This window comes from Schistocerca cancellata, chromosome 5 (genome assembly GCF_023864275.1).
Source record: "Schistocerca cancellata isolate TAMUIC-IGC-003103 chromosome 5, iqSchCanc2.1, whole genome shotgun sequence".
Lineage (NCBI taxonomy): Eukaryota > Metazoa > Arthropoda > Insecta > Orthoptera > Acrididae > Schistocerca > Schistocerca cancellata.
In genome coordinates, this window is record NC_064630.1 from 662,756,058 (window position 1) to 662,783,410 (window position 27,353).

The 27,353-nt window shown below is 43.7% G+C and overlaps 1 protein-coding gene across 3 annotated transcripts in view; it reads right to left on the minus strand.

The window, feature by feature from the left end:
* Positions 1–27,353, minus strand: part of LOC126187354 (palmitoyltransferase ZDHHC16) — a 104,129-nt gene that overhangs the window by 54,791 nt on the left and 21,985 nt on the right. For all 3 annotated transcript variants that reach the window (XM_049928381.1, XM_049928382.1, XM_049928383.1), the window contains exons 4-5: positions 9,119–9,310; positions 503–620 (exon numbers count right to left, since the gene is read on the minus strand). In XM_049928381.1, coding sequence (XP_049784338.1) covers positions 503–620; positions 9,119–9,310 — 310 coding nt within the window. The remainder of the gene's footprint in view (positions 1–502; positions 621–9,118; positions 9,311–27,353) is intronic.

Consider the following 27,353-nt stretch of genomic DNA (forward strand, 5'->3'; position numbering starts at 1 on the left):
GTCAAATTTAAAGCTATAGAATATCACACAAAATTATGAAATTTTTTCCCCAATTACACGCAAATGAGGGCCCACTAAGGTGAATGGCTGCAGGGCTCCACAGTTATTCCATGTGGCAACCCCATAAGGACCTCCTTTGGCAGCAAGCACACTGGCCTTCCACTATTCAGTGACCATGCGAGTTTGAGCACACTTGGCCTCACAAGACTGGACACCCTGGACACTGGCTAGTGAAATATGCATCCTGTGCTCATGTTGGAAGAGGATGAACCCCATTGATTACATGCAAATGAGGGCCCACTAAGGTGAATAGTTGCAGGGTGAGATACCCAAGACCCTAACTTACATCACCCTGTAGGTGGTTTTAAACAGTCGATCTGACCCCTGCGACCTTTCCTTATGAGACTACAGACTTCAATACATATTTAGTACAGGTCATCTTAACATATAAGGTAGAAATATGTTAACTTTAGTTTCATCGTATCTTAAATAATAAGGATACGGCAGTGATGATCCATCTTGAGAACGCACCTGTTGCATACAGAACAGTGATGTGTCCTTGGTGGTTTGGGAGCAATGCATTTTTTACAGATGCTAGCAGCTTCAGGAATAAGTGCACCCTGATAATAAGTAAAAACAGACACTGTAAATAAATATCATAGATATCATTAAAGGCACATAAGTAAAAAATGATGAAGTAGTTGTTATGAAGATGCTCCGGAAGTAAGAACTTCATGATGAGAACTCCGACATTCAGTTTAATAATATTTGTTACTATGAGGCACATCCAGAAAGTAAGTTTCCTCTTTTTTTTAAAGCAAGGACAATACAGTTACATAAAACACTTTACTGATAACAGGTACAGCAATGTTTGAGCTATTTTCAACATAGTCACCAAGAGAACTGAGACACGTTTCATATCATGGCATCAGCTATTGTATTCCTGTGTCTTAGAACTCTGCCACCTGTGAATGGAACCAGCGTGTGACAGTCAACTTCAGCTCTTCATCATTGTCAAAATGCTGGCCAGAGAATAAGAATCCACATCTCACCACCAATGACAATCCTGTCGAGAAACTCATTGCTCTCGTCATGATATCGCTGCAGAAATGTCAGTGCTGCCCCAAAGTGTTTCGTTTTGTGGTCGGGCGTCAGGTTTTTTGGCACCCACCTGGCACACAATTTCTTGAACAGCAGGTGCTTAGTGACAATTTCACACAACAAGGGTTGGGGTGCTGTGTCTGCAGAAAATGGTTGCCATGCTCCATAATCGTGAAGTGATGGTTCTCCAGGATGCGCCGTCGCACCAGCTCTACTAGGCGATCATTGGTGAGGGATGGCCACCCACTGCGCTCTTCATCATGGATGCTTTGATGATCTTTGGAACAAAGCCTACAACAGCAATGCACCATCTGTTTGCTCATGATGTTCTGCCCATAGACCTGACAGAGCTGAAGATGCATTACGGAACCTTATTACTGACCGAACCTCACAGGTGGTGGAGAATGAATAAGACACACCAGTCTGGGGCACTGCTGCCATGGTACTGGTGCCAGATGGGACCTGGCTGGCTGGCATTTGATTGACACATCATAAGTCTGTTGCATAGGCACAATTTTCCCAGCTAAATATGACTACTTTAAAGGAAACAACACTGGAAATCTTACTTTCTGGATGCACCTCATACAATTAACGTGATCTAACAGATGTTACCTAAGTGTGAAGAATAAATACTTAGAAATGACTAAAATAGACTAATTAGTTGCAACACAAGAGACCTAAGCTTCAGTGAGTAAGACAATGATGTGGCATACTAAATTTTTTTGTTTTAGTAAATAGTGCTAGAATAACTTGAACAGTTCTCAGTCTTTAACACTGATAGCAGAATACATGTGACAAGCTTTCTTATTCAAGGTGGTACATATTTTATAAGGAATGACCTAAAATTGTACAATATTCTACCAGTAATTCATTTCACACAGAAGTTAAAAGCAGCCAAGTTGTACGCATCTGCTGCAATGGACAAAACTTATTTCGTTCAGTCATTTTTTGATACAGAGGGTTCAAAGCCAAATAAAACTTATTTGAACTTCAAAGCATAAAGGGACTCCTCCCCTTCATCTTTCACTATCAAAGAGGAATTACTGAGTTTCGACATCCCATACTAGCTTCCAAGATTATCGATGTGAAAGACGTTTAGGAAGGGATAAAGCCCCATCCTATTTTTTAGCTTCACCTTACAGGAACAGACATCACTTTCCCATACTCAAAGATTTTCATATCATTGCCTTTTGGTTTACCAAAGAATGCTCTTTAAATCAATATGCAGCTGTAAATGTGAAGGGGTTCTTTGCAGATTTTCATAAGAGCCATTTCATAGGTGACATTTGCCACTGCATGAAACATAAATTAACCTTCTGGGATATTATGTTACAGACTACTTGCAAATAAGTGACAGTATGTTGTTTCCATTAATTGGCTGAGAACTTTTTAGATAAACTGTTGCATAATCAAGGAAGCAATGTAAAGGAAATAAACAAACATCTGTAAATTATGGGACAGAATTTCTTGCCAATGTCTAATACCACTAATAAACACACATGGAAGTGACACACTACCTGGCTTTTGGAACTAATGGTTGGTTCCTTAGGGAGTAGAGAGGGATGGTTTGGGGAAGGTTGATAAGGAAGTGAGCATAATACCATGAGATATTACATATCATTGTAAAAGTGATCTTCAAATGAATAAAACTAGTACTAGTACTACTACATCACAGATAAAGTTAACAGTCACAAGACAGAACGGAGTAAATATGACCTCTTACAACTTCTGCATATTATTGTAAGTGACTTGACAACTGGATGTAATAGAATACTGTGTAATTGTTATGGTCTATCAATTTTATTGTATAAATAACATAATCAGAGTATTCAAATACTTATGTCTATAAGACAGCAAATCATGATACTTTTGTGTTCTGTGTTACACACAGTTCACATAAAAACCACAACTATTATAGAAAGATGTCCAAGATGCTGTAAAATGAGGTGGCAAATGCAGTCATGAAGGAGCAGATCGAGGGTAAGACGATGTGATTTGGGAACAAATGCATTAAGACATTAACCAAGATAGGACAAGCCAAGGAGAGCTGTCTATGAGTCACTGATTTTGCACAAGGAAAAGCATATCTTAAAAAGTACAGAGAACTACTTAGGGTGAACTTGAGAATTTATATAAAAGAAATGACAGAGGGGGTTCAACTAGATTTCTTGGGGGAAAAAGATCATAAGATGTACCATAAAGTTAATTTATTAACAAAGGGATACCAGAGAACACTCCAACTGCTATAATTTGTTCAACACTACTAAGAGATAGAAACAATACTTCAAGGAGCTGCTCAACTACAACGAACCTACAAATCTGTTCAAATTATATCCTCTTGACACTGTAGATTTAGATTACCCGCCACCTACATTAGGGTTCAAATGGCTCTGAGCACTATGGGACTTAACATCTATGGTCATCAGTCCCCTAGAACTTAGAACTACTTAAACCTAACTAACCTAAGGACAGCACACAACACCCAGCCATCACGAGGCAGAGAAAATCCCTGACCCCGCTGGGAATCGAACCCAGGAACTCGGGCGTGGGAAGCGAGAACGCTACCGCACGACCACGAGATGCGGGCTACATTAGGGGATAGTGAAATTCAAGAAGAACAAAAGCCTGGGACAAGATGGGATCCAGACAAAAATTATTCAGGCTGGAGGGGAGGGACTCCACAAGAGCATTCACCAGCTAATCAAGAGGATCTGGATTGTAGAAAAGATCCTAGAAGACTGGAAGACAATGATTATCTGGCCTATACACAAAAAAGCATCACCCTCCTGGATGTCAACTGCAAGATCTTGTTCAACAGTTTGTTGGGTAGAAACTACTTGTTTGCAGAATAAATTATTGGTGAATCTCAGGGTGCTTTTAGAAAGGACCATTTGATTGTGGACAACATCCATATGCTGCAACATCTCATCAAAAAGATGTGGGAATATTTTGAAGATCTTCAAGTGCTCTTCATTGATTTTAAAAAAGCGTATGACTGCATTCACTGAGAGCGCCTGGTGAATTGCCTAGCTGAGATTGGAATACCCGAGAGACTCGTGAAGCTGGTTCAAGTTTGTCTCGCTGATTCAAAAGACACAAGGAGACAATGTGTCACCGATATTGTTCATCCTGGTACTTGAAAATCACACTTCTTGGATTTACCAATAATGTAGGCCTGCCATCCAATCTGAGGAAGAGCTGATGCCGATGAGTGACTGCGTGGCGGTATGGGAAAGTGGAGTGAGGAAGATTGGTCTCCTTGTGAATGAATCGAAGGCTGAGTATCTGGTGATGGGCAGTAATCCTGCTTATTGAAGAGAATCACTCCAGCCTGTCAGTTGGAACCTGATCTTACAAAAAGGTCCAGAATTTTAAATATCTCAGGGGTAATCTTTACAGAGGACACACCGTGTGAAGCAAAAAAATCCAAGCAACGATCCAAGCTGCAGGCTCTCTCAGTGAATGAAGTCATACACTTTCTTAAAATCAATGAAGAGCACTTGAAGATCTTCGAAATATTTGCTACTACTGTGGGGACAACAATTTTCCTTCAGGAGCAAAAAAATTATATTCAAGCTCATGGTGTGTAGCCTGCCCCATATGACAGGTGTGTTGTCAGAGTAGTATCAGCCTGGATGGAGGGATGGACAGGGAGGGAGACAGACAAGACGGGATGAACAGAGAGAATGGACCGAGACAGGGATGGGGTGGAGAAGAGCAGATTGGAGCAGGAGGTAAGTGGATGAGGTAGGCAGAGGGCTGTAGGAAGAGAAAGAGATGGAAACAGTGAGAGAGGAGCAGGTGTGGTCAATATTGTGTCAAACGTATACACAGGCGATGCCACACAGAAAAGGCTAGTGACTAATAGAAGAAGAAAACATATGGACAGTTGACCCTGAGGTTAGATTCACCCACCTAACTGGAAAGGTTTTGTTCCGTTGCACAAAATAGCACCTTTCCCTTGCAAAAGTCGATAGTCGTGTCTTAAGTAAATGTGTTGAGAGACGCTGGTCGGTGAATTTAGTTAACTGATGAGTAAGTAAGAGCTTCCCTCTAATTATATTGTAGGAGGTGTGGGAAAGTTGGAGGCCAACAGGAGGAAATGGAGAAAATAGTTATTTGACCAAAGCACAGCCAGCCAGCAGATGCGGAACTACCAATTCGTTTGCTCTAAATGATAAATTTTGGTTCTGTTATAGAAGACTATGAGGAAGTAGAGAAGGTGCTCATCTGACAAACATGAGTCACTAGACGTACACTGTGTGTTGTGGTATGCCTTATATGCAACAATGAGAACACTACTGTATTTGTAATTAAAAATTAATATGGTTTGGTTACTATTAAGTGATAACAGTCAATGGGTAAGTGCTAAACTGCAAACTCAAAGTCTGTGATTCAGTTTCTTATCTCGCTGACTATGGGCTCCACAGGTACTGACTCAATGATTCAGAGTCACACTCAACAATGCCCTCCAGCCAAAGCTTCTTCCAAGCAGAAGTGAAAGTTCTCTTGGTAACCCCTTCACATGCTTTTTTGATCATCTTGATGCAGACAATGATGTTGGAGTGATGTCTCCAAATCTCTCTGAGAGTGAGATTGGTAGCTTCAGTCAACTCAAACCAATCCTTGAAGAGTGCTTTAGTGTAGAGCTTCTTGAAGTTAGGAAAAAGTCTGCTAGTCCATAGGCTGGAGTAACAGAATGTTGTTGGGAGGCAGAAATTGGATCTTGATTAATTTAAATTCTTCAAGGTGGTGGTCTGGTAGGCCTGGAGAATGGGCAGTAGCATTGTCCATAACAAGCAAGACATGGAGTGGCAGATTCATCTTACGCACATATTTTTTCACCGAAGGACCATACACTTCACTTCATTGATCCAATCACAAAAACAAAATCATGTGTTACTCAAGCCTTGTTGTTGGATCTCCTCATCACATTTAACTTGATCTTCTGGTCTTTACACTTCTCAAAGGCTCATGGAGTTTCTGAATGGTAACCAAGCAGCAGTTTAATTTTCAAACTGCCGCTTGCATTAGCACAAATAGCAGTGAGACAGTCTTTCATTGGCTTGTAACCAAGCAATGCATTCTCCTCTGCTGTTATAAAGGTATGCTTTGGCATCTTTTTCCAGAATAGATCCATCTCACCACAATTAAATACCTGTTGCAGCAGACAGCTCTCAGAATCTACAAGCATCTTTAAGTTCCTGATGAAGTTCTCTGCTGCCTTTGTGTCAGAGCTGGCTGCGCTGCCATGCCTCACAACACTGTGGATGCCGGTTCTTCTCCTGAACTTCTCAAACCACCCATGGCTTCCCCTAAACACTTCTTCGGCTGCTGATGATCCTGGCATCTTCTTAATGAGGTCGGCGAAAATCATTCTCATATTCCCACAGTTAATTTTCTGGTTAATTGTGTTGCCCTGCAATTGCTTTTCATTTACTCATAAGAGACACACCCTTTCGACATTGTCCAGAATACAAAACCGTTGTTTAGATACTCTTGTCCCTCCCTTGAAGCATCTATCTCCTTAATCTTGTTCTTGAGGATAGTGCAAATAGTTGATGCAGACCAATCATGTGTGTCTGCTAAATAAGCAAAACACACACCACATCTGTGTTCCGCAATGATTTTACTTTTCATTTTTAAGGTCATTTCCTTTCTCTTGTGGCCATCTTCTTGTGGATTTATCTTTGTGGACATTTCTACAAATGTTATTCAAATTTGCACACAAAAAAAAACACATGTGAACACAAGTTTAGAAAAATGCATGATCACAAGCTGCACTAAGATGGTAGCAGTAAGAGCACTAAACCCAGACTGCAGTATGTACTCAAGACATTGTTCATATGCTGCTGCTGACAATAAAGGTGTGCTTATTGTTCATCGTTTCTACTGATGCAGGCGAGTGACTGGTGACGTCACATTAAATTGTTGTCACTCATTATGCAATACATTGCTTATTAAACAAGTCATTTTTTACAATTTGTTTTGCACATTATGTGAATTGCGCATTATGTGAATTGCGCATTATGTGAATTGCGCATTATGGTAGTTGCTCATCACGTGAGATTCCACTGTAATCAGTTTCATGTGAGCATTATACTAAATCAGTCCTGGAATAAGTTAAAAATTTCTTGGCTTTACCTATTTCAGAATTTACGAGTATGATATCTTGGGCATGTTTCATGAAGTTCCTCCACTTTTGTTAAACAAGTGCAGTCATTTCTAGTAAGATTAATATTAGAGGGCATTCCTACTTTGTCACAACATCTTCCAGTAGCAATAAAGTCATATGGAATATAGGAATGAGCAGGATGGTGAACCAGAGATGATGATGAGCACATTGCAGTAAGAGTACATGATACATTTGCAATGTATATTTGCATCAATGCAGAACTTTTTAATAAGCACATCTTAATTGTTGTTGAAAAGACAGTGGTGTCAGATGTAACAGATAAAGCCACAGAATATTTCAGATCAACCACTACAAATAAATTTAATATAAATATGACTCACTACAGCAGAAGATTTAATGATCACCTTAAAATCTTCCACATAAAAGAAATATAGTGGCTGCGACAACAGATCACTAAGGTTAATTAAACAGTGTTGTTCTGAGTCTCGTAACGTATTAAGTTAGTTGTATAACCAACAAATTACTACTGCATTAATTCCCAAATAGTTGAAATATGCTGAATTTAAGCCTCTGTATAAGAAAGAATATAAAGAAATACCATGAAATTTCCATAAATTTAATTTTAGTCAGCATGCTCACAAATTTAAGAAAAAGATTATGTACACGTACCTTCTCAATCTTCTGCCTACAAATAATGTCTAGTCAAAGTAATAGTTTGGATTTCCAAATGGTTCCAATTTTGAGAAGGCTATTTACAAATGCAGCAAAAGTGTACTTAATTAAACGATAAATTACCGGCTACTGGTACATTCCATAATTTGTCAATGGCATTTGACTGTGTAAATCACAATATCCTTTTAAGTAAATTAGATTATTATAGTGTAACAGGAAATGCCGCAAAATGGTCCAAGTCTTCTCTCTCTTACAGAAAATAAAAGATTCCAAGAGTCCTGTACTATGATACCAATCATTACACAACTGGGAAATTGTTACATGTGGTGTCCCACAAAGCTTCATCTTAAGCCCTTAATTTTTGTGTACATTCTTGAGCTATCATAAGTAACTTTACCAGATGCCAAGTTTGTTCTGTTTGCAAGTGATACAAACCTTTAAATGACTAGAAAAACAACTGTAGTTCTTAAAGAAGAACTGTTAATCAAATTTTCATGGACATTGATAAATGGCCACTAGCTAATTCTTTGTAATTAAACTTTGAACAGATAACAAAATAAGGAGTTAAAATTCTTTAACAGTATATACCTAAAATATGACAAGCAGATATAAGAAGCTGATAGTGTAACATTCTTGGGATTACCACTTGATTCAATTGGGAGGAGCATAATGCAAAATTGTTGAGGTGCGTAAATAAATCTTTATCTGCAGTGTGGATGTTGTCAAGCATTGGTGATACAAAAATAAAAAAGGTAGCTTGTATTTTCATTCCAAAATGTCATATGGGATTTTTTTTCTTTTTGTTAACTCATCAAACCAAACTAAAGTTCTGAGAGTCCAAAACTGTGATATGAATTATTTGTAGAGTGAGCTCAAGAACACCCTACAGAGACCTGATCAACAAACAGAGCATACTAAATACTGTGTCCCAATATATTAATTTTATAAGGACATTTATCATACATATTTCTTTCTGAAAGTAGCAATTCAATGCATGGACTCAACACTAGAAATCAGAATATCGTAAATAAAGATTTGAAACCTTTTTGTCCATAAAGGCATCAGTTATTCAGAAACAGACATTTCTAATAACTTCCTAGCAGTGATAAAAAGTTTAGCTACTAATAAAGTTCAACTTAAGAATCAAGTTTTTCAGTCTGTCATCAAACACTCAAGTAACAACCAAAGTTGCCCTCTTACTGCACTCACCTCTGGAGGAAACCCAGGTGAAACAACAGCTGCCATATAATAGTGGAAACAAATGTTACCCAAAAGCCAGTGGCCAGTGATCAAAAGCATCGCAGTGACTGCTGGGCTTCTCTCCCACCAATGAGGTATCCCCAAACAATAGGCAATCACGACCACTGACACTGTCAGGGAGCATACCACAAACACACAGATCTGAAACACACAGATAAGTTTGATAGCAGGATAATATTCAAAGTTCCATATGAAGATTTAACACAGTAAAACCATATCACTGTACTGTAACTGATGTCTACATTTGTCATCAGCATAGTGTGGCCCACAAAGTGCAGGTATGGCAGGTATATTAGTAGTATATTTGTTGTCCGGTTACTCATCAGAGTCCATTGTGATTTATTTGTCTGATAACATACACATGTTAATTATTTGATTAGAGTACAGGGAACAAGTTAAAATGGTTATACAATTTCACTAATATGAAATTATAGTTAATAAGATGGAGTTGTGTTTAAACATTAATGTAACTTTTTTGTGAAAAGATACCTTTACATATTCACATAACAAGGCAACTAATAAAGTACATCCTGCTCAAATATTCAGCTCTTCATTCATGAAATCTTCAACTGAGTAGTAACATCACTGAAACAGAGTATCATGTAGCTTTCTCTTCAGTGAATCCGCATTCATGCTCAGATTGTTCTTAGCTTATAGTTCGTTGTGATTCTCATTTCTACCAGGTGTACCAGTATGAAATGAGCGTTAAGATACAAATGTGTCGATAGGGAACATTTGTTGCGAACAAGCCTTAATTTTATTTTATTTTTTGTTTTGTTTTGTTTGGTTGGTATGACATCTATCAAAGATATTTAGTATACATCAATTCATGGAACAAACAACATCATATGTTTTCATCGAATTTTGTACCAGAAAGTGATGATTTGCGGAAAGCATTAATTTTTTGTTTTCATTTGAAAAAAGTGCAGCAGATTTTTTTTTTTTTGTGGTTTTAGGGCGCACAACTTCAATGGTCATTAGCGCCCTGACTACTCTAAAAATGCACCGCGAGGCACAAGTGGACAACAACTAAAAGGGAAAACACGCTAAAAGAGACTGACAGGCATAGGATTAAAAAACAACATCAAATGTCCTTAGCGAGGTGTGTCAAATTGATAAAACAAAGAACACGAGCAGCTGCTCGTGGGTCATCCGCTAAAACGGCATCGAAAGTATTAGGCAGGTTAAGATCGAGGCGCAGTTGGTTAAGATCGGGACAGGACATTAAAATGTGTCTAACTGTCAGCAAGTGCCCACATGGGCAGAACGGCGCCGGCGCAGCCGTCAGCAGATGGCGATGGCTGAACCGGCAGTGTCCAATCCTTAACCTTGCTAAAACGACCTCCTCCCGCCGAGAAGGGCGTGAGGAGGATGTCCAAGCCACGGGAAGAGGTTTTAAGGCCCGAAGCTTGTTGTCGGTAAGTGCAGCCCAATCGGCATGCCACAGCGACACAAGCGCCGACAAATGACCCTGCTAAAATCGGACGAAGGGACACAACAAGAAGCTGTCCGAGGCTGGAGGACCGCAGCCTTGGCCGCGGCATCTGCAGCTTCGTTCCCAGGGATACCGACATGGCCAGGAACCCACATAAAGCTAACCGGCGGACCGACGTCCACCAGCCGCTGAAGAGAGCGTTGGATCCGGTGTACGAAAGGGTGAACCGGGTACGGATCACTGAGGCTCTGGATGGCGCTCAGGGAATCTGAGCAGATGACATAAGCAGAATGTCGGTGGCGGCAGATGTAAAGAACAGCCTGGTAGAGGGCAAAGAGCTCAGCTGTGAAGACCGAACAATGATCATGGAGCCGGTATTGGAAACTTTGTGCCCCGACTATAAAGGAGCACCCGACCCCGTCATTGGTCTTAGAGCCATCTGTATAAATGAAAGTCATGTTGATGAACTTCGAACGAAGTTCCAAAAAACGGGAGTGGTAGACCGAACTGGGGGTGACCTCTTTTGGGAGCGAGCTGAGGTCAAGGTGAACGCGGACCTGAGCCTGGAGCCAAGGTGGCGTGTGGCTCTCGCCCACTCGAAAGGTTGCAGGGAGTGAAAAAATTAAGGTGTTGAAGGAGGCGACGAAAGCGAACTCCAGGGGGTAGCAGGGCTGAGACATACAACCTATATTGACGGTCAAGAGAGTCGTCAAAAAAGGAACGATAAGACGGATGGTCGGGCATTGACAGTAGCCGACAGGCATACCGACAAAGCAGTATATCGCGCCGGTAAGTGAGTGGCAATTCGCCAGCGTCAGCATTAAGACTCTCTACGGGACTGGTATAAAATGCTCCGATCGCAAGTCGTAAACCCCGATGTTGTATGGAGTTGAGGCGGCGTAAGATGGATGGCCGTGCAGAGGAGTATACGAAGCTCCCATAATCCAGCTTGGAGCGGACGATCGACCGATATAGACGAAGTAGGACGGTTCGATCCGCACCCCACGACATACCACTGAGAACACGGAGGACATTTAAAAAACGGGTACAACGGGCGGCCAAATATGACACATGTGGAGACCAGCTAAGTTTCCTGTCAAAGGTAAGACCTAAAAATCTGGTTGTCTCCACGAGTGGGAGAGCAACGGGACCAAGTCGTAAGGACGGTGGGAGAAACTTTTTGTAGCGCCAGAAGTTAAGACAGACCGTCTTCTCGGCAGAAAAACGGAAGCCATGGGCGACACTCCAGGAGTAAAGACGGTCAAGAGAACGCTGAAGACAGCGCTCCAGGACACGTGTACGCTGCGCGCTGCAATAGATGGTAAAATCGTCCACAAAAAGGGAGCCTGATACATCAGCTGGGAGGCAATCCATTATTGGATTGATCGCGATGGCGAACAGAGCGACGCTCAAAACTGAGCCCTGTGGCACCCCATTCTCCTGGCGAAAGGTGTCGGACAGGACAGAACCCACACGTACCCTGAACTGTCGATCCATTAAAAAGGAACGAATAAAAAGAGGGAGGCGACCGCGAAGGCCCCATGTATGCATGGTGCGGAGAATGCCTGCCCTCCAACAGGTGTCGTAAGCCTTCTCCAAATCAAAGAACACAGCCGCGGTCGGGCGCTTCCGCAAGAAGTTATTCATAATGAAGGTCGACAAGGTAACCAGATGGTCAACAGCAGAGCGGCGCCTACGAAATCCACATTGGACATTGGTAAGTAGGCGTCGAGACTCGAGCAGCCAAACCAATCGAGAGTTAACCATTCGCTCCATCACTTTACAGACACAGCTGGTAAGTGAGATAGGTCGATAACTGGAAGGCAAGTGCTTGTCCTTCCCCGGCTTAGGAATCGGGACAACAATAGACTCGCGCCAGCATGCGGGAACATGTCCCTCAATCCAGATGCGATTGTATGTAAGAAGAAGAAAACCTTTACCCGCAGGAGAAAGGTTCTTCAGCATCTGAACATGAATAGAATCAGGCCCTGGAGCGGAGGACCGTGATCGGCCAAGTGCGGTTTCGAGTTCCCGCATGGTGAATGGGGCATTATAACTTTCACAATTCGAGGAGCAAAAGTCAGGTGGCCTAGCCTCCTCTGCCTGTTTGCGGGGGAGGAAGGCAGGGTGGTAATGAGCGGAGCTCGAAACCTCGGCGAAAAAGCGGCCGAAGGCATTGGAGACAGCCTCAGGGGCCACAAGGACTTCATTCGCGACCTTCAAGCCAGAAACTGGGGAGTGGACCTTAGTGCCTGATAGCCGGCGCAGGCTACCCCAGACAACAGAAGAAGGGGTAAAACTGTTGAAGGTGCTTGTGAAAGCAGCCCAGCTGGCTTTCTTGCTTTCGTTAATAATACGACGACACTGAGCACGTAATCGTTTATAATTAATACAATTTGCCACTGTAGGGTGGCGTTTAAAGGTGCGTAAAGCACGTCGACGAGCACGTAAAGCGTCTCTACATGCTGCGGTCCACCAGGGGACCGGTACGCGACGTGGAGAAGAAGTAGGGTGAGGGATGGAATATTCAGCAGCAGCGAGAATGACTTCCGTGAGGTGTGCGACCTGACGATCGCAGCTTGTGAAGGTTTGATCCTGAAAGGTCGCCCTGGAAGAAAAGAGCCCCCAGTCTGCCTTGGAGATGGTCCAACTAGAGGAGCACGGAGAGGGAGTATGCTGCAGGAGATGGATAACACACGGGAAGTGGTCGCTCGAATATGTATCAGCAAGTGCATACCACTCAAACCGGCGTGCAAGTTGGGGAGTACATATAGAGAGGTCTAAATGGGAATAGGTATGAGATGTGTCCGAAAGAAAAGTAGGGGCGCCAGTATTAAGGCAGACAAGATTGAGCTGGTTGAAAAGGTCTGCTAACAAGGAGCCCCTCAGGCAGGAGGCTGGAGAACCCCAAAGGGGATGGTGGGCATTGAAGTCTCCAGTTAACAAAAACGGTGCAGGTAGCTGAGCAATAAGTTGCATCATGTCTGCCCTGGTAACGGCAGATGACGAGGGAGTGTAAACGGTACAAAAGGAAAACGTAAAAGTGGGGAGAGTAATGCGGATGGCGACTGCCTGCAGGCCGGTGTGCAATGTGATGGGATCGTAGTAAATATCATCCCGGACCAGCAACATAACCCCTCCATGAGCTGGGTGTAGTGTGCCAAGGCAATGTGATCGCATGGGCGTAGCTTCGTTTCCTGGAGGGCTACGACGAGCGGACGATGCAAGCGGAGCAGCAACTTCAAGTCCTCTCGGTTGGAGCGAATGCTGCGAATATTCCAGTGAATAAGTGCCATCGTAAGAAAAGGAAGATGAAAGAAGGGGTCACCTCGAAGGCCGCTGAGGGCCTGGCTTCGAGCGAGCACTGCCGCCGCTATCAGTAGGCGGACAGTCATCGTCCATGGGGTCTATAGGGTCATCGGCCATCTCGGGAGGATGGCCGGGAGGGGGAGCTTCCTCCGCCGGTGAACGGCCAGATGTACGGCTACCGGCGGTGCGGCCAGGCGAAACGGATGACGGCCTGGGGCGGCAACCGCTGGGTGGCGCAGGAGAAGAGATGTGCCGTGGCGGAGAAGGAGAACTGTGCTTCCTATGCGCCTTTTTGGAAGGACGTTTGGTGGAAGTACCGGTCGAAGGCTGGGAGGTCGAGGGACGGAGGAAGTCTGCACGGGATGGTTCCTTCTTGAAGGACCATGCATCGGACTTCGGGGTCTTCGACTTAGCAGAAGCTGAGGAAGTGGCTGGTGTCTGTGGTGTGATGGGAGGAAGAGGAGACGTCGACCGCGCGATCTTAGCACTGGCCGAACGGACGACCGTGGTGCTGAAGGTCAGATCGCATGTCTGGGTTGCGACCTCCCGGGTAGTCCGAGGAGAGGCGAGGACAGTACTATATTTCCCCGCTGGGAGCAGCGTGGGCTTCCTACTAGCCAATAGCTTGCGAGCAGCCGAGGTGGACACTTTCTCTTTGACACGAATTTCTTGGATGCAACGTTCGTCCTTATAGACAGGACAGTCGCGGGAGGATGCGGCATGGTCACCCTGACAGTTCACACAATGAGGAGACGGAGGTGGACAGTCACCCTCATGGGCATCCCTGCCACAAGTGACACATTTAGCCGCATTGGAACAAGACTGTCGAGTGTGATTGAAACGCTGACACTGGTAGCAGCGCGTAGGTGTCGGGACATAGGGGCGAACAGAAATAACCTCGTAGCCCGCCTTGATGCGCGATGGCAGCTTAACACTATCGAAGGTCAAGAAGAGTGTCCGGGTCGGTACAAGGTCGTTGTTGACCTTTTTCATGACCCGATGGACAGCCGTCACGCCCTGCTCAGCGAGGAAAGATTGAAGCTCCTCGTCAGTCAATCCGTCGAGGGAGCTAGTATACACTACACCACGAGACGAATTCAAAGTACGGTGGGCCTCCACCCGGACAGGGAACGTGTACAGGAGGGTGGCCCGAAGCAGTTTTTGTGCCTGAAAGGCACTCTCAGTTTCTAGTAATAAGGTGCCGTTACGCAACCTGGTACAAGATTTGACAGATCCGGCTATGGCATCAACGCCCTTCTGAATAACAAAAGGGTTGACAGAGGAAAAATCCTTTCCGTCCTCAGTGCGAGAAACTACGAGGAACTGTGGGGCAGGCGGTAGTACTTTTGTCACTGTTGGCTGGTCACGTTTCCGTTTTTGGGTCGAAGTCGAAAGCGATGGAGTAGAATCCATTGCGGAGGAATCCCCCATGATTGCCAGCGTCTCCGATGGCGCGCTCCTTCCTTGTGGGGACCCTCTCAGAGGGCACTCCCGCCTTAGGTGAATGTTTACACCTCAGGTCACACCTCCCGAGAAACAGACGGAGGGACCAATCGGCATGGTCAGAAGGTATCAGCTCAGGCAATCACCCCTCCCCGGGCCTGGCCTTTACCAGGGGGTACGCGCGTGCCTTACATGTCTACCCAGGGCGGGGACTTACGCGTTACCCCGTCACCGGCTACGCGTGCGAAAGCGTGGGTCGGCCTTCAGACACGCACAGGGAGGAAGGAAGAAGAGGAAAAAGAAGAGGAAAAAGAAGAGAGGGAGAAAGAGGACAGACTGTCTCAAACGCCGAGGCGGAGACCAGAGAAGGCAAGGAGAAGAAGGCAATGAGAAGAAGGCAATGAGAAGGCAAGGAGAAAAAGGCAATGAGAAGGCAAGGAGAAAAAGGCAATGAGAAGGCAAGGAGAAAAAGGCAATGAGAAGGCAAGGAGAAAAAGGCAATGAGAAGGCAAGGAGAAAAAGGCAATGAGAAGGCAAGGAGAAAAAGGCAATGAGAAGGCAAGGAGAAAAAGGCAATGAGAAGGCAAGGAGGAAAAGGCAATGAGAAGGCAAGGAGAAAAAGGCAATGAGAAGGCAAGGAGAAGTCAAGGGAAAGAGTAAGGAAGACAGTGAGGTGGAGAAGAGCAAAGAAAGGGACCAACAAAAGGAAGGAAGAAACGAGAAGTTTAAAACCAAAAAGACCACGATTATAGGTCGTGAAACCGTCCGTCTCCGGACGCAGGCGCTAACTACCCCCGTAAGGGGGATGGACTCCTTTTAGTCGCCTCTTACGACAGGCAGGAATACCTCGGGCCTATTCTAATCCCCGGACCCGCAGGGGGGAAGTGCAGCAGAGTCGCATCGAATGATTGTTGAGGCATATGGTGATCATGCTCTATCAGAAGCAACATGCAAAAGATGGTTTCAACGGTTCAGAAATAATGATTTTAATGTAAGAAATGAAGAACGTGGAAGACCACTAAAAAAGTTCGAAGATGCCAAATTGCAAGCAATATTGGATGAAGATGATACTTTGAGTCAGAAGCAAATGGCAGCAATGCTAAATGTTGCACAATAAGCAATTTCTGACCGTTTGAAAGCTATGGGAAAGATCCAAAAATGTGGAAAAAGGGTGCCACATGAATTGAATGAAAGACAGATGGAAAACTGAAAAACCATTTGTCAAATTTTGCATCAAAGACATGAAAGAAAATCAATTTTGCATTGAACTGTTACTGGCAATGAAAAATGGATTGGTTTTATGAATCCTAAACAGGAAAAATCATGGGTTAATCTGGGACACCCATCAACATTGACTGCAAAACCAGATCGATTCAGCAAGAAGACAATGCTCTGTGTTTGGCAGGATCAGAAAGGTGTGCTGTATCATGAGCTTTTAAAACCTGGTGAAACTGTGAATACTAATCGCTACAGGCAACAAATGATCAATTTGAACTATGCATTGATCGAAAGAAGACCAGAATGGGCCAGAAGGCTTGGCAAAGTGATTTTTTTTACTCGACAATGCACCTGCACACAAAGCAAAACTGGTTCAGGATACAATCAAAACACTTGGCTGGGAGCTGCTACCCCACCTGCCATATTCACCAGACTTGGCCCCTTCCGACTACCACTTGTTTCCATCAATGAGACACGCATTGGCTGAGGAACAATTCGATTCTTACGAAGAAAAACTTTGAAACTTTGAACATAGCTGCTAAGGTTCAGTGACCGTGTCAGAATTATATTGTAACAAATAAGTCCCTATCCACAGTACGAGCAGCCCTTAGCAGCTCGCCATCTGACAAGTGTTCATGACGTCGCCTTTCCGGCAGAGATCTTTTTTAATATGTGACTTGTAAGTACTGCATCTTTTCGAGTCAGTACAAACTTTAATTTTATTAATGTACTATATACACCTAATGTTTTAGTACAGTTAGTCTAATTCTGAAGACGACGCTCATAGTAGCGTCGAAACCAGGTCAATTTTGACTTAATATTCTGACCGAGGGCTTATTTGTTACAATATAATCCTACGAAGAAGTCGAAAATTGCATGTCTGATTGGTTTGCTTCAAAAGACGAACATTTCTATTGGCGTGGTGTCCACAAATTGCCAGAAAGGTGGTCAAAATGTATAGAAAGCAATGGTCAGTACTCTGAATAAAATGTTTTTACTTTTCCAATTCAAAATTAGTGTTTCATTTTCACAAAACAAAAAAAAAAAAAAACAAAAAAAAACACTTATTTCATATCAATACACATGGTATATACTGGGGTGTCTGTAAACAATTAGCAGAGAGCATAGAATTTTCATTTCTTTTATTATAAGTGTGATCAAAGCAGTTCTCCTTGCATAATTCTAAATTGTGCAAAAAAAGTGATAATATCATAGATATATATACGGAATGTACAGCTAATTATTTCAGATTTTTAAATAATGATGGGGCATTTGTATTGATTGGTAGGTCATTAATGTAGAATAGAAACAATACATGTCCTAGGATAGAACCTTGTGGGACACTTTGCGTTACTGTCTTCCATTTGGAGGAATAATTTGCTGTGTTTATAGAGACAACCTCTTTTTGTTTCCTATTGCACAAGTATAAGTTAGCCAATGAAGAACACTATCCATAACTTCACACCTGTCAAGCTCATGGATAAGAAGTGCACAATTTACTAAGTCAAACGCTTTTGTGAGGTCACAAAAAATCCCTGCAACTTTATTTTTATCGTCTAATGATGTGCTAATCTTGTCAGCAAACTCGTTAACTGCATCAATAGTGCTTTTCCCATGCTGGAAGCCAAATTGATTTTTCAAAATAATCTCATATTTTTAATAACATTTTGAATCTGTGTGGCAGCAGCTTTTTCAGATACTTTTGACTGTACTGGAAGAAGAGATATAAGATGATAGTTTCCCAATCCTCTCTTGATCCTTGAGTCTAGATTTCTCAACACTGAGATGATTACTGTCCACACAAAATTACTTTTCAGTTATTGAGCCTAACCTAAGAGCCAGCCACTCTGGTGCACATTTAGATATATGGCTTAACAATTTAGGGAGTACTATTTTTGAACTGAAAATACAATTTACTGTAACCATCAAACTTATTATTCATTTCACTATGTATTTTGGAGGATTATGCCTCTATCACGAGGTGGAAGTGTGGCGTATGGGCAATACTTGGGTAACCTGTGGCACTATCAAGCAGTAGAAGACAAAAGGCTATTTTAGTACAAAGCTCAAATTTATGTAGATGCTCTGACTGCATATGCGAACAGTAACAAATGTAGCTACCTTTCAGTGGTTACCAGCTTCTTTTTTACAACTTATCAAAGTTGTGTCGATCTCAAGTAAAAGACAGCTGAAACAACTGGTCCCAATTTTAAAGTATGAGCAAGTGTTTTCTTCGAATACCGGAGTGGTGACAGATTTTTTGTGAAAGTTAAAGATAAAACTTGACAAATCCCCCACCCCCACCCTGTTTTTTCTTTTCTTTTTTTTTTTTTTTTTTTTTTTTTTTTTTTTGCAAGATTATTCCTTACCAGTGGCACTTAAAGACAGTGTAAGAGTGTAAGAAAGGAAATTGAATGGATGGTGAATGGGTGTGTCAGAGAGAGTTTGAATACCTTACTGCTTTGTTAGTGGTAGCAAAATTAGATAGTTTGATCAGACCAGTTTTCGATGCCCAAACACCAACACAATTTTTGAAACCGAGAGGGAAACCCTATGAGCAACTTTTAACGATGGGAAAACCTTTAGAATACAAGGAGACAAATTTGGTACTTCTAAGGAGCCATAAATTAAGTATAAAGTGAGAAAGTGGCTAAAAATATCTACCTTCAAGTAAGAACCCCTCTGTAATTATAAGAATACCTTACCAGAAGCAGAATCAAACAATAGAAAATTCAGGATGGACTAACAGTATTATGGAAAGGATAGTTACTACTCACCATACAGCGGAGATGCTGAGTTGCAGACAAGCACAACAAAAAGACTGTCAGAAAGTGAGCTTTCAGCCAACAAGGTCTTCATCGAAAATAGACAAAACACACGCACACACACAACCACAGTCTCTAGCTGCTGAGACCAGATTGTAAAGCAGCAGTGGACGATGGAAGAAGCAACTGGGTGGTGGGGGGTAAGTAGTAGGCTTGGATGGGGAGGAGTAGGGATAGCACAGGGTAGGTGTGGTGGACGGAAAAGTGCTGCTTGTGGAGAATACAGAGACAAGGTGGAGAGAGGGTAGGACAGCTAGGTGCAGTTGGTGAGGGGCAGCAGAAGGAGAGAAGTAAATAGACTGTGGGTGCATTGGCAGAATAGAGGTCTGTGTAGTGCTGGAATGAGAACAGGCAAGGGGCTACGTGTGTAGGACAGTAACTAACGAAGGTTGAGGCCAGGAGGGTTAAGGGAATGTAGGATTTATTGCAGGGAGAGTTCCCACCTGCACATCTCAGAAAAGTTGGTGTTTGTAGGAAGGATCCAGATGGCACAAGTCTTGAAGCAATTACTGAAATGAAGAATGTCATGTTGGGCGGCATGCTTAGCATGTGGTCCAGCTGTTTCTTGGCCACAGTCCGTCAGTGGCCATTCATGTGGACAGACAGCTAATTAGTTTTCATGCCCATGTAAAACAAAGTACAGTGGTTAGAGCTTGGCTTATAGATCACATGACTGGTTTCACAGGCAGCCCTGCTTATAGGTGATGCTTGTGACTGGACTGGAGAAGGTGGTGGTGGTGGTGGTGGTGGTGGTGGTGGTGGTGGAAGGGTGTATGGGACAGGTCTTGCATCTTGGATCTACTACAGAAATATGAGGCAATGGGTTGGGAGCAGGAGTTGTTTAGTGATGGGCAAGAATACTGTGTAGGTTCAGCAGGCAGCACAATACCATTGTTGAAGTGGTGGGAAGGATAGTGCATGGGACATTCCTCATTCCAGAGCATGATGAGAGGTAGTCAAAAGCCTGGCAGAGAATGTGATTCAGTTCTCAAGTCAGGGGTGGTATAGGAAGGCACAGGAGATCTGTTTTTGTACGAAGTTGGGAGGGTAATTACAGTGTGTCAAGGCCTCAGTGAGACCTCTGGTCTATTTCAAGAGGGGCCGCTCGTCACTACAGATGCGATGGCCATGGATAGCTAGGCTGTATGGAAGGGACTTCTTGGTACGGAATGGGTGGCAGCTGTTTAATTGGAGATATTGCAAATGGCTGTTAGGTTTGATATGTACAGAGGTACTGATGTAGCGATCTTTGACGTGGTGGTCAACAATGAGGAAGGTGGGTTGTTTGGTTGATAGGACCATGTGAAGCAAATTGTGACGAAGCAAGCTGGGATATTTTTAATTCCCCTCTTGTTTTGCCATCTGCCTCCTTAAATACACTTTGTTACTTTTAACTATTTACCATTAGCATACGTAAATATAATCTGCATTTTCATAAAAAAGAAAGAGTGGCTCCAGTTTTAAAGAATATAACACCAGATCTAATTTTATGCTTAGTTTTATGTATGTAATTGATTTTCCAATTTATTTTGACTATTCTTAGTTAGTATATTTTGTTATAGGGTGAAATCAGTAATTGTTTCGTAACTTTAATCCTATTGTTGACGTACAAACAGATATAAATTCTTTACTAATTATAAACATTCGGAAGACAAAATACTAGTAATCTTAAAGTATCTATTTGGCTCTATTCGAAAATATGTTAGCAAAACCAGCTCTGAAATTTCAAGGTAATTAACAGTTTTATCAAAAGTATTGTTTCCGTAACTATATATGTTAATTTCATGATTTAAACAAATAATTCAGCCTAACTCTTGCAGTAGAAGAAACTGTTAAAAAGAACCAATTTTTTGATGTATTCATTTAATTTAATGAGTTAAGTTTTAATTGTAATTTCTGTAAATTTACCTTCAAACAATGTGTAGCTTCAGTACCAATTATTGTGATGATATATAAGGGGCCAATTTTAGGTCACAAGACAGTCAGTCCACGGCCGAGTTTCAGACGAGAAACCTCTGCTGGTTATTACAACAACAATGCTTCAATTTAAATGTGAAATAAGTATTAAACAATTAGGCCGTGTGTAAAAACCAATGACAGTGATTGCTCCATATGTACTTGATTAGTCTTCAAAAACTGTGGACTTTGTGGTTATGTTTTTACTGCTTGTAGATGTTCAACAGTTAACTATTGTAGCAGTATGTGGAGTTTCGCCTGAAAACTATTAATGAGGCTTATCGCAAGTTAAACAACAGTGCACTGGCCATATAACTGTGTATTATTGGGGGGATTGTGAACAGTGAAATTAAAGTACTATGAAACACAATTGTGCACCTGTCGGCTACAAAATTTGCAGTAGTCAGTGTCGGAATCCACAACCCATTCTTTCAGCCAGTGTAGCAATGCAGTATGACGACACCGAGGGCAACAAACGATCTATAAAGAAATATAAAGCAGGTGGAACCACGACAAAATGGAGGAGAAGGTGTTGAGGTTCTTGAGGAATACAGATAGTGTGTTCTCACCCTCAATCCAGATCACAAAGATGTCATCAGTGAACCTGAATCAGGTGAGGTGTTTAGGATTCTGAGTGTTTAAGAAGGATTCCTCTAGACGGCCCATGAATAGGTTGGCATAAGATGGGGCCATGTGGGTACCCTTAGCTGTACCTTGGATTTTTTTGGAGGTAGTGCCTTCAAAGGAGAAATAATTGTGGTGAGGATATAACAATCTTAGAGAAGGAAATTTGCTACTCACCATATAGCGGAGATGCCGAGTCGCGATAGGCACAACAAAAAGATTCACACAATTATAGCTTTTGGCCATTAAGGCCTTTGTCAGCAATAGACACACATGCACATATGCAAGCACACACGCACGCACACATGCAAACGTAACTTGCACACACATCTGCAGTCTCAGACAACCGAAACTACACTGCAAGCAGCAGCACCAGTGCATGGTGGGAGTGGCGAATGGGTGGGGGTTAGGAGGAGGCTGGGGCGGGAAGAGGAAGGGATATTATGGTGGGGGTGGTGGATGGTGAAGTGCTGCAGTTTAGCCAGAGGGCAGGAGAGAAGGTGGGGAGGGGGGAGGTGTGGGGTAAGTAGCGGAAAGGAGAGAAATTAAAAGAGTGGCTGTGGTGGTGAAATGATGGCTGAGTAGTGCTGGAATGGGAACAGGGAGGGGGCTGTATCGGTGAGGACAGTGACCAACGAAGGTTGAGGCCAGGAGGGTTACAGGAACGTAGGATGTATTGCAGGGAAAGTTCCGACCTGCACAATTCAGAAAAACTGGTGTTGGTGGGAAGGATCCATATGGCACAGGTTGTGAAGCAGTCATTGAGATGAGGGATATCATGTTTGGCAGTGTGTTCAGCAACAGAGTGGTCCACTTGTTTCTTGGCCACAGTTTGTTGGTGGCCATTCATGTGGACAGAGAGCTTGTTAGTTGTCGTGCTTACATAAAATGCAGCACAGTGGTTGCAGCTTAGCTTGTAAATCACATGACTGGTTTCACAGGTAGCCCTGCCTTTGATGGGATAGGTGATGTTAGTGACCGGACTGGAGTAGGTGGTGGTAGGAGGACGTATGGGACAAGTCTTGCATCTAGGCCTATTGCAGGGGTATGAGCCATGAGGTAAGGGATTGGGAGAGGTTGTGTAAGGATGGACGGGTATATTGTGTAGGTTTGGTGGGTGGCAGAATACCACTGTAAGAGGGGTGGGAAGGATAGTGGGCAGGACATTTCTCATTTCAGGGCATGATGAGAGGTAATCGAAACCCTGGCGGAGAATATAATTCAGTTCCTCCAGTCCCGGATGGTACTGAGTTACAAGCGGAATGCTCCTCTGTGGCTACACTGTGGGACTTTGGGAGGTGGTGGGAGGCTGGAAAGATAAGGCATGGGAGATGCTTAGAGACAGCTCGTGTTTGATCACTAGCAAATGATGATGTGGTGCGCTTCATCGCACGTCATCCGTCCTGATGCCACCCACTCTGACCAGGGACCCTCCCCACGCAAGTACCTCTGATGGTAGCTTATCAGAGGACTCCCTCATTGCTCAAATGCGATGCAAGCATCCCACTTTGATTATTGGGAAAATGCAACATCATGCTAAAGGCAAGTCAAAGTTCTCTGGAAATCAAGAAGAGTCTCTCAAACTTAAAGCCGACATTATGACTTTTCTTGGCAACTCTGAATATAAAATCATTAATATATCAGCGAGAAGAAATAACTAACTAAAGCTCTCTACTAAAATAAAATTTTAGCACTATCATTTCAAAATTTTTTTTTACACATGAAGAAATGTTTGATTGGATGGATACTGTTTCTTTGCTATCAAAGTCCAAAAGAGAGTGATGAACACTACTTCTCAACACATCATTTACTGTAAATAGCAAAACCTTTAGGTCTGTCTCTACCTTTCAAATATCTATGTACTAACAAAATACTGTGCAACCACAACACACTTTTATTAATGTCCATACTGCAACAAATGATAGAAATCCGGAGGATTTTGAAAAATCAGACAAATTATGGAATACAGAGATACTAAAATGATGATGATCCCAAAATGCCATGAAAGACCTTATTGTGTAATTTTAGAACACAAACTATGTGGGAAACAAACTATAGGAGTAGTATTTTTTTTTTTTTTTTTTTTTTGGGGGGGGGGGGGGGGGGGGGCGCAAAACTGCTATGGTCATTAGCGCCTGGTCCGGGACTTAAGAAACAGTAAAAAACCGAAAATGGAAACCAGCAGCAATGGGAACCAAAGTCATAAAATTGGAGAAACTAAAGACAGAAGGAAGGCTTAAAAATCCTCTACAGAAGGGGTTGGTTGTCCCCAAAAAAAGCTTCAAATGACTGACGTCAGTTCACTGGCACTAATAAACTTGAGAACGTGATCGGCTGAGCACGTGTCATCTGCTAAAATCTACAATATATCAGGCGACAGCTGTAGACGGGAGCGTAACGGATTAAAATAGGGGCACTCAATTAAAAGGTGTATTAGCGTCCACAGCTGAGAGCAGTGGGGACAGAGTGGGTGAGGATCGCCGTTTAAAAGATGTCGATGGCTAAAAAGACAATGCCCTATCCAGAGTCTAGGTAAAATTACCTCCTCCCGACGACGCGTTCGGGAGGAAGAGGTCCAAGCACAAAGAAGAGCTTTCACGTCCCGCAATTTATTACGGGGAAGTGTCGACCAATGTGCGTGTCATAAAAGAACAACACGACGACATAAAACGCTCCGTAGATTGGCGAAGGGAATCGATTGAATAGCTGGCCGAAGAAGAGAGACTGCAGCCTTGGCTGCTATATCGGCCGTCTCATTTCCACAGATACCAACGTGTCCCGGGAGCCAGAGGAACGCCACCGAGACGCCCCCAGGTGGAGCAAGCGCAGACAGTCCTGAATCCGGTGGACTAGAGGGTGCACAGGGTAAAGAGCTTGGAGACTGAGGAGAGAGCTGAGAGAATCTGAGCAGATAACGTACTGTATCCGCTGATGGCGGCGGATGTAGTGGACAGCCTGGAGAACAGCGTAAAGCTCCGCAGTATAAACCGAACACTGGTCGGGAAGCCGAAAGTGATTTGGGGTGTCGCCAACAATATAGGCACTCCCTACACCTAACGATGTTTTCGAGCCATCGGTGTAAATAAATGTGGCTTCCTTCATTTGTGCACATAGAGCAGCAAATGCCCGACGATAAACAAGTGAAGGGGTACCATCCTTGGGAAATCGACAAAGGTCACGGAGCAGGCAGATCCGAGGACGGAGCCAAGGCGGTGCTGTACCCCAAGTTGTCAAGAAGGTTTTAGGAAAGCGGAAGGAAAGAGAACGGAGCAGTTGACGGAAGCGGACTCCCGGTGGTAGTAGGGAGGAGGGGCGGCCTGCGTACCCTACATCAAAGGAGGCGTCAAAAAAAAATGTCATGGGCTGGATTAGCAGGCATGGAAGACAGATGGCTAGCATAACGACTCAGAAGGACTGCTCGCCGATTGGACAGCGGAGGTTCAGCAGTCTCAGCATAAAGGCTTTCCAACAGGGCTGGTGTAAAAAGCTCCAGACACTAAACGTAATCCACGGTGGTGGACAGAGTTGAGACGCCGAAGAATAGACGGCCGAGCAGAGGAGTAGACTATGCTTCCATAGTCCAATTTCGAGCGCACTAAGGTGCGATAGAGGCGGAGAAGGACCACTCGGTCTGCTCCCCAGAAGGTACCATTCAGGACACGGAGGGTGTTGAGGGATTGCAGACAGCGAGCCAAAAGATAGGAAACATGGGAGGACCAGCACAGTTTCCTGTCAAACATAAGACCCAAGAATTTAGCGACGTCCGAAAACGGAAGGTTGACAGGTCCTAGATGTAAGGAGGGTGGAAGAAACTCCTTACAGCGCCAAAAATTAACACAAACGGTCTTACTGGGAGAAAAACAGAAGCCGGTTTCGACGCTCCAAGAGTGGAGGCGATCGAGACATCCTTGTAAACGTCGCTCAAGAAGGCTGGTCCATTGAGAGCTGTAGTAGATCGCAAAATCGTCCACAAAGAGGGAGCCCGAGACATCAGGAAGGAGACAATCCATAATTGGATTTATGGCAATGGCAAACAGTACAACACTCAGCACGGAGCCCTGGGGTACCCCGTTTTCTTGGGAGAAAGTACGGGAGAGAGTAGTGTTCACCCGCACCCTAAATATGCGCTCTGCCATAAATTTGCGAAGAAAAAGGGGCAGCCGACCTCGAAAGCCCCAAGAGAATAGTGTGCGGAGGATGCCTGTCCTCCAACAGGTATCGTATGCTCTCTCGAGATCAAAAAATATTGCTACTGTTTGGCATTTCCGGAGAAAACTGTTCATGATGTAAGTGGAGAGAGCAACAAGATGGTCAACTGCAGAACGATGCTTTCGGAATCCGCATTGGGCAGGTGTTAAAAGACTGCGGGATTTCAGCCACCAAGCTAAACGGTAATTCACCATACGCTTCAAAACCTTACATACACTACTCGTGAGAGAAATGGGGCGATAGCTAGAGGGGAGATGTTTGTCCTTTCCAGGTTTCGGAACAGGAACGACGATAGCTTCCCGTCATCGTCTGGGAAAAGCACTGTCGGTCCAAATTCGATTATAAAGGCGAAGGAGGTAATGCAGACTATGTGTTGATAAATGCAGCAACATTTGGATGTGGATACCATCCGGTTCTGGGGAGGAGGAGCTAGAAGAAGAGAGTGCATGTTGGAGTTCCCGCATGCAGAAAACAGTATTGTAGTTTTCGCGATTTTGAGAGGAGAAAGCAAGATGATGTACTTCCGCTGCAAGTTTCTTCGGGAGAAATGCTGGCGGGTAATTTGAAGAGCTCGAAATCTCAGCAAAGTGCTGACCCAATGAGTTAGAAATTGCGACGGGGTCCACTAATGTATCATGCGCGACAGTGAGCCCAGAGACCGGGGAGAAACTAGGCGCGCCTGAGAACCATCGAAGCCGACTCCAAACTTCCGAGGAGGGAGTGAAGGTGTTAAATGAGCTAATAAAGAATTTCCAGCTTGCCTTCTTGCTATCACGGATGACACGACGGCATCGCGCACAGAACTGCTTATAGCGGATACAGTTGGCCAAAGTAGGATGGTGGCGGAAAACGCGAAGAGCACGTCGCTGCTCACGTATTGCATCACGGCATGCCTCGTTCCACCAAGGAACAGGGGGGGCCCGGGGCAATTCGGAGGTGCATGGTATTGAACTTTCCGCAGCTGTAAGAATAACGTCTGTAATATGAGTGACCTCATCGTCGACGCTAGGAAAGTGACGGTCATTGAATGTCGCTAGAGACGAAAAAAGTGTCCAATCGGCTTGGGCAAACTTCCAGCGCAGCGGGCGCATATATGGCAGTTGAGGCTGCAGTCTAAGGACACATGGAAAGTGGTCACTCGAGTGTGTATCATCAAGGACGAACC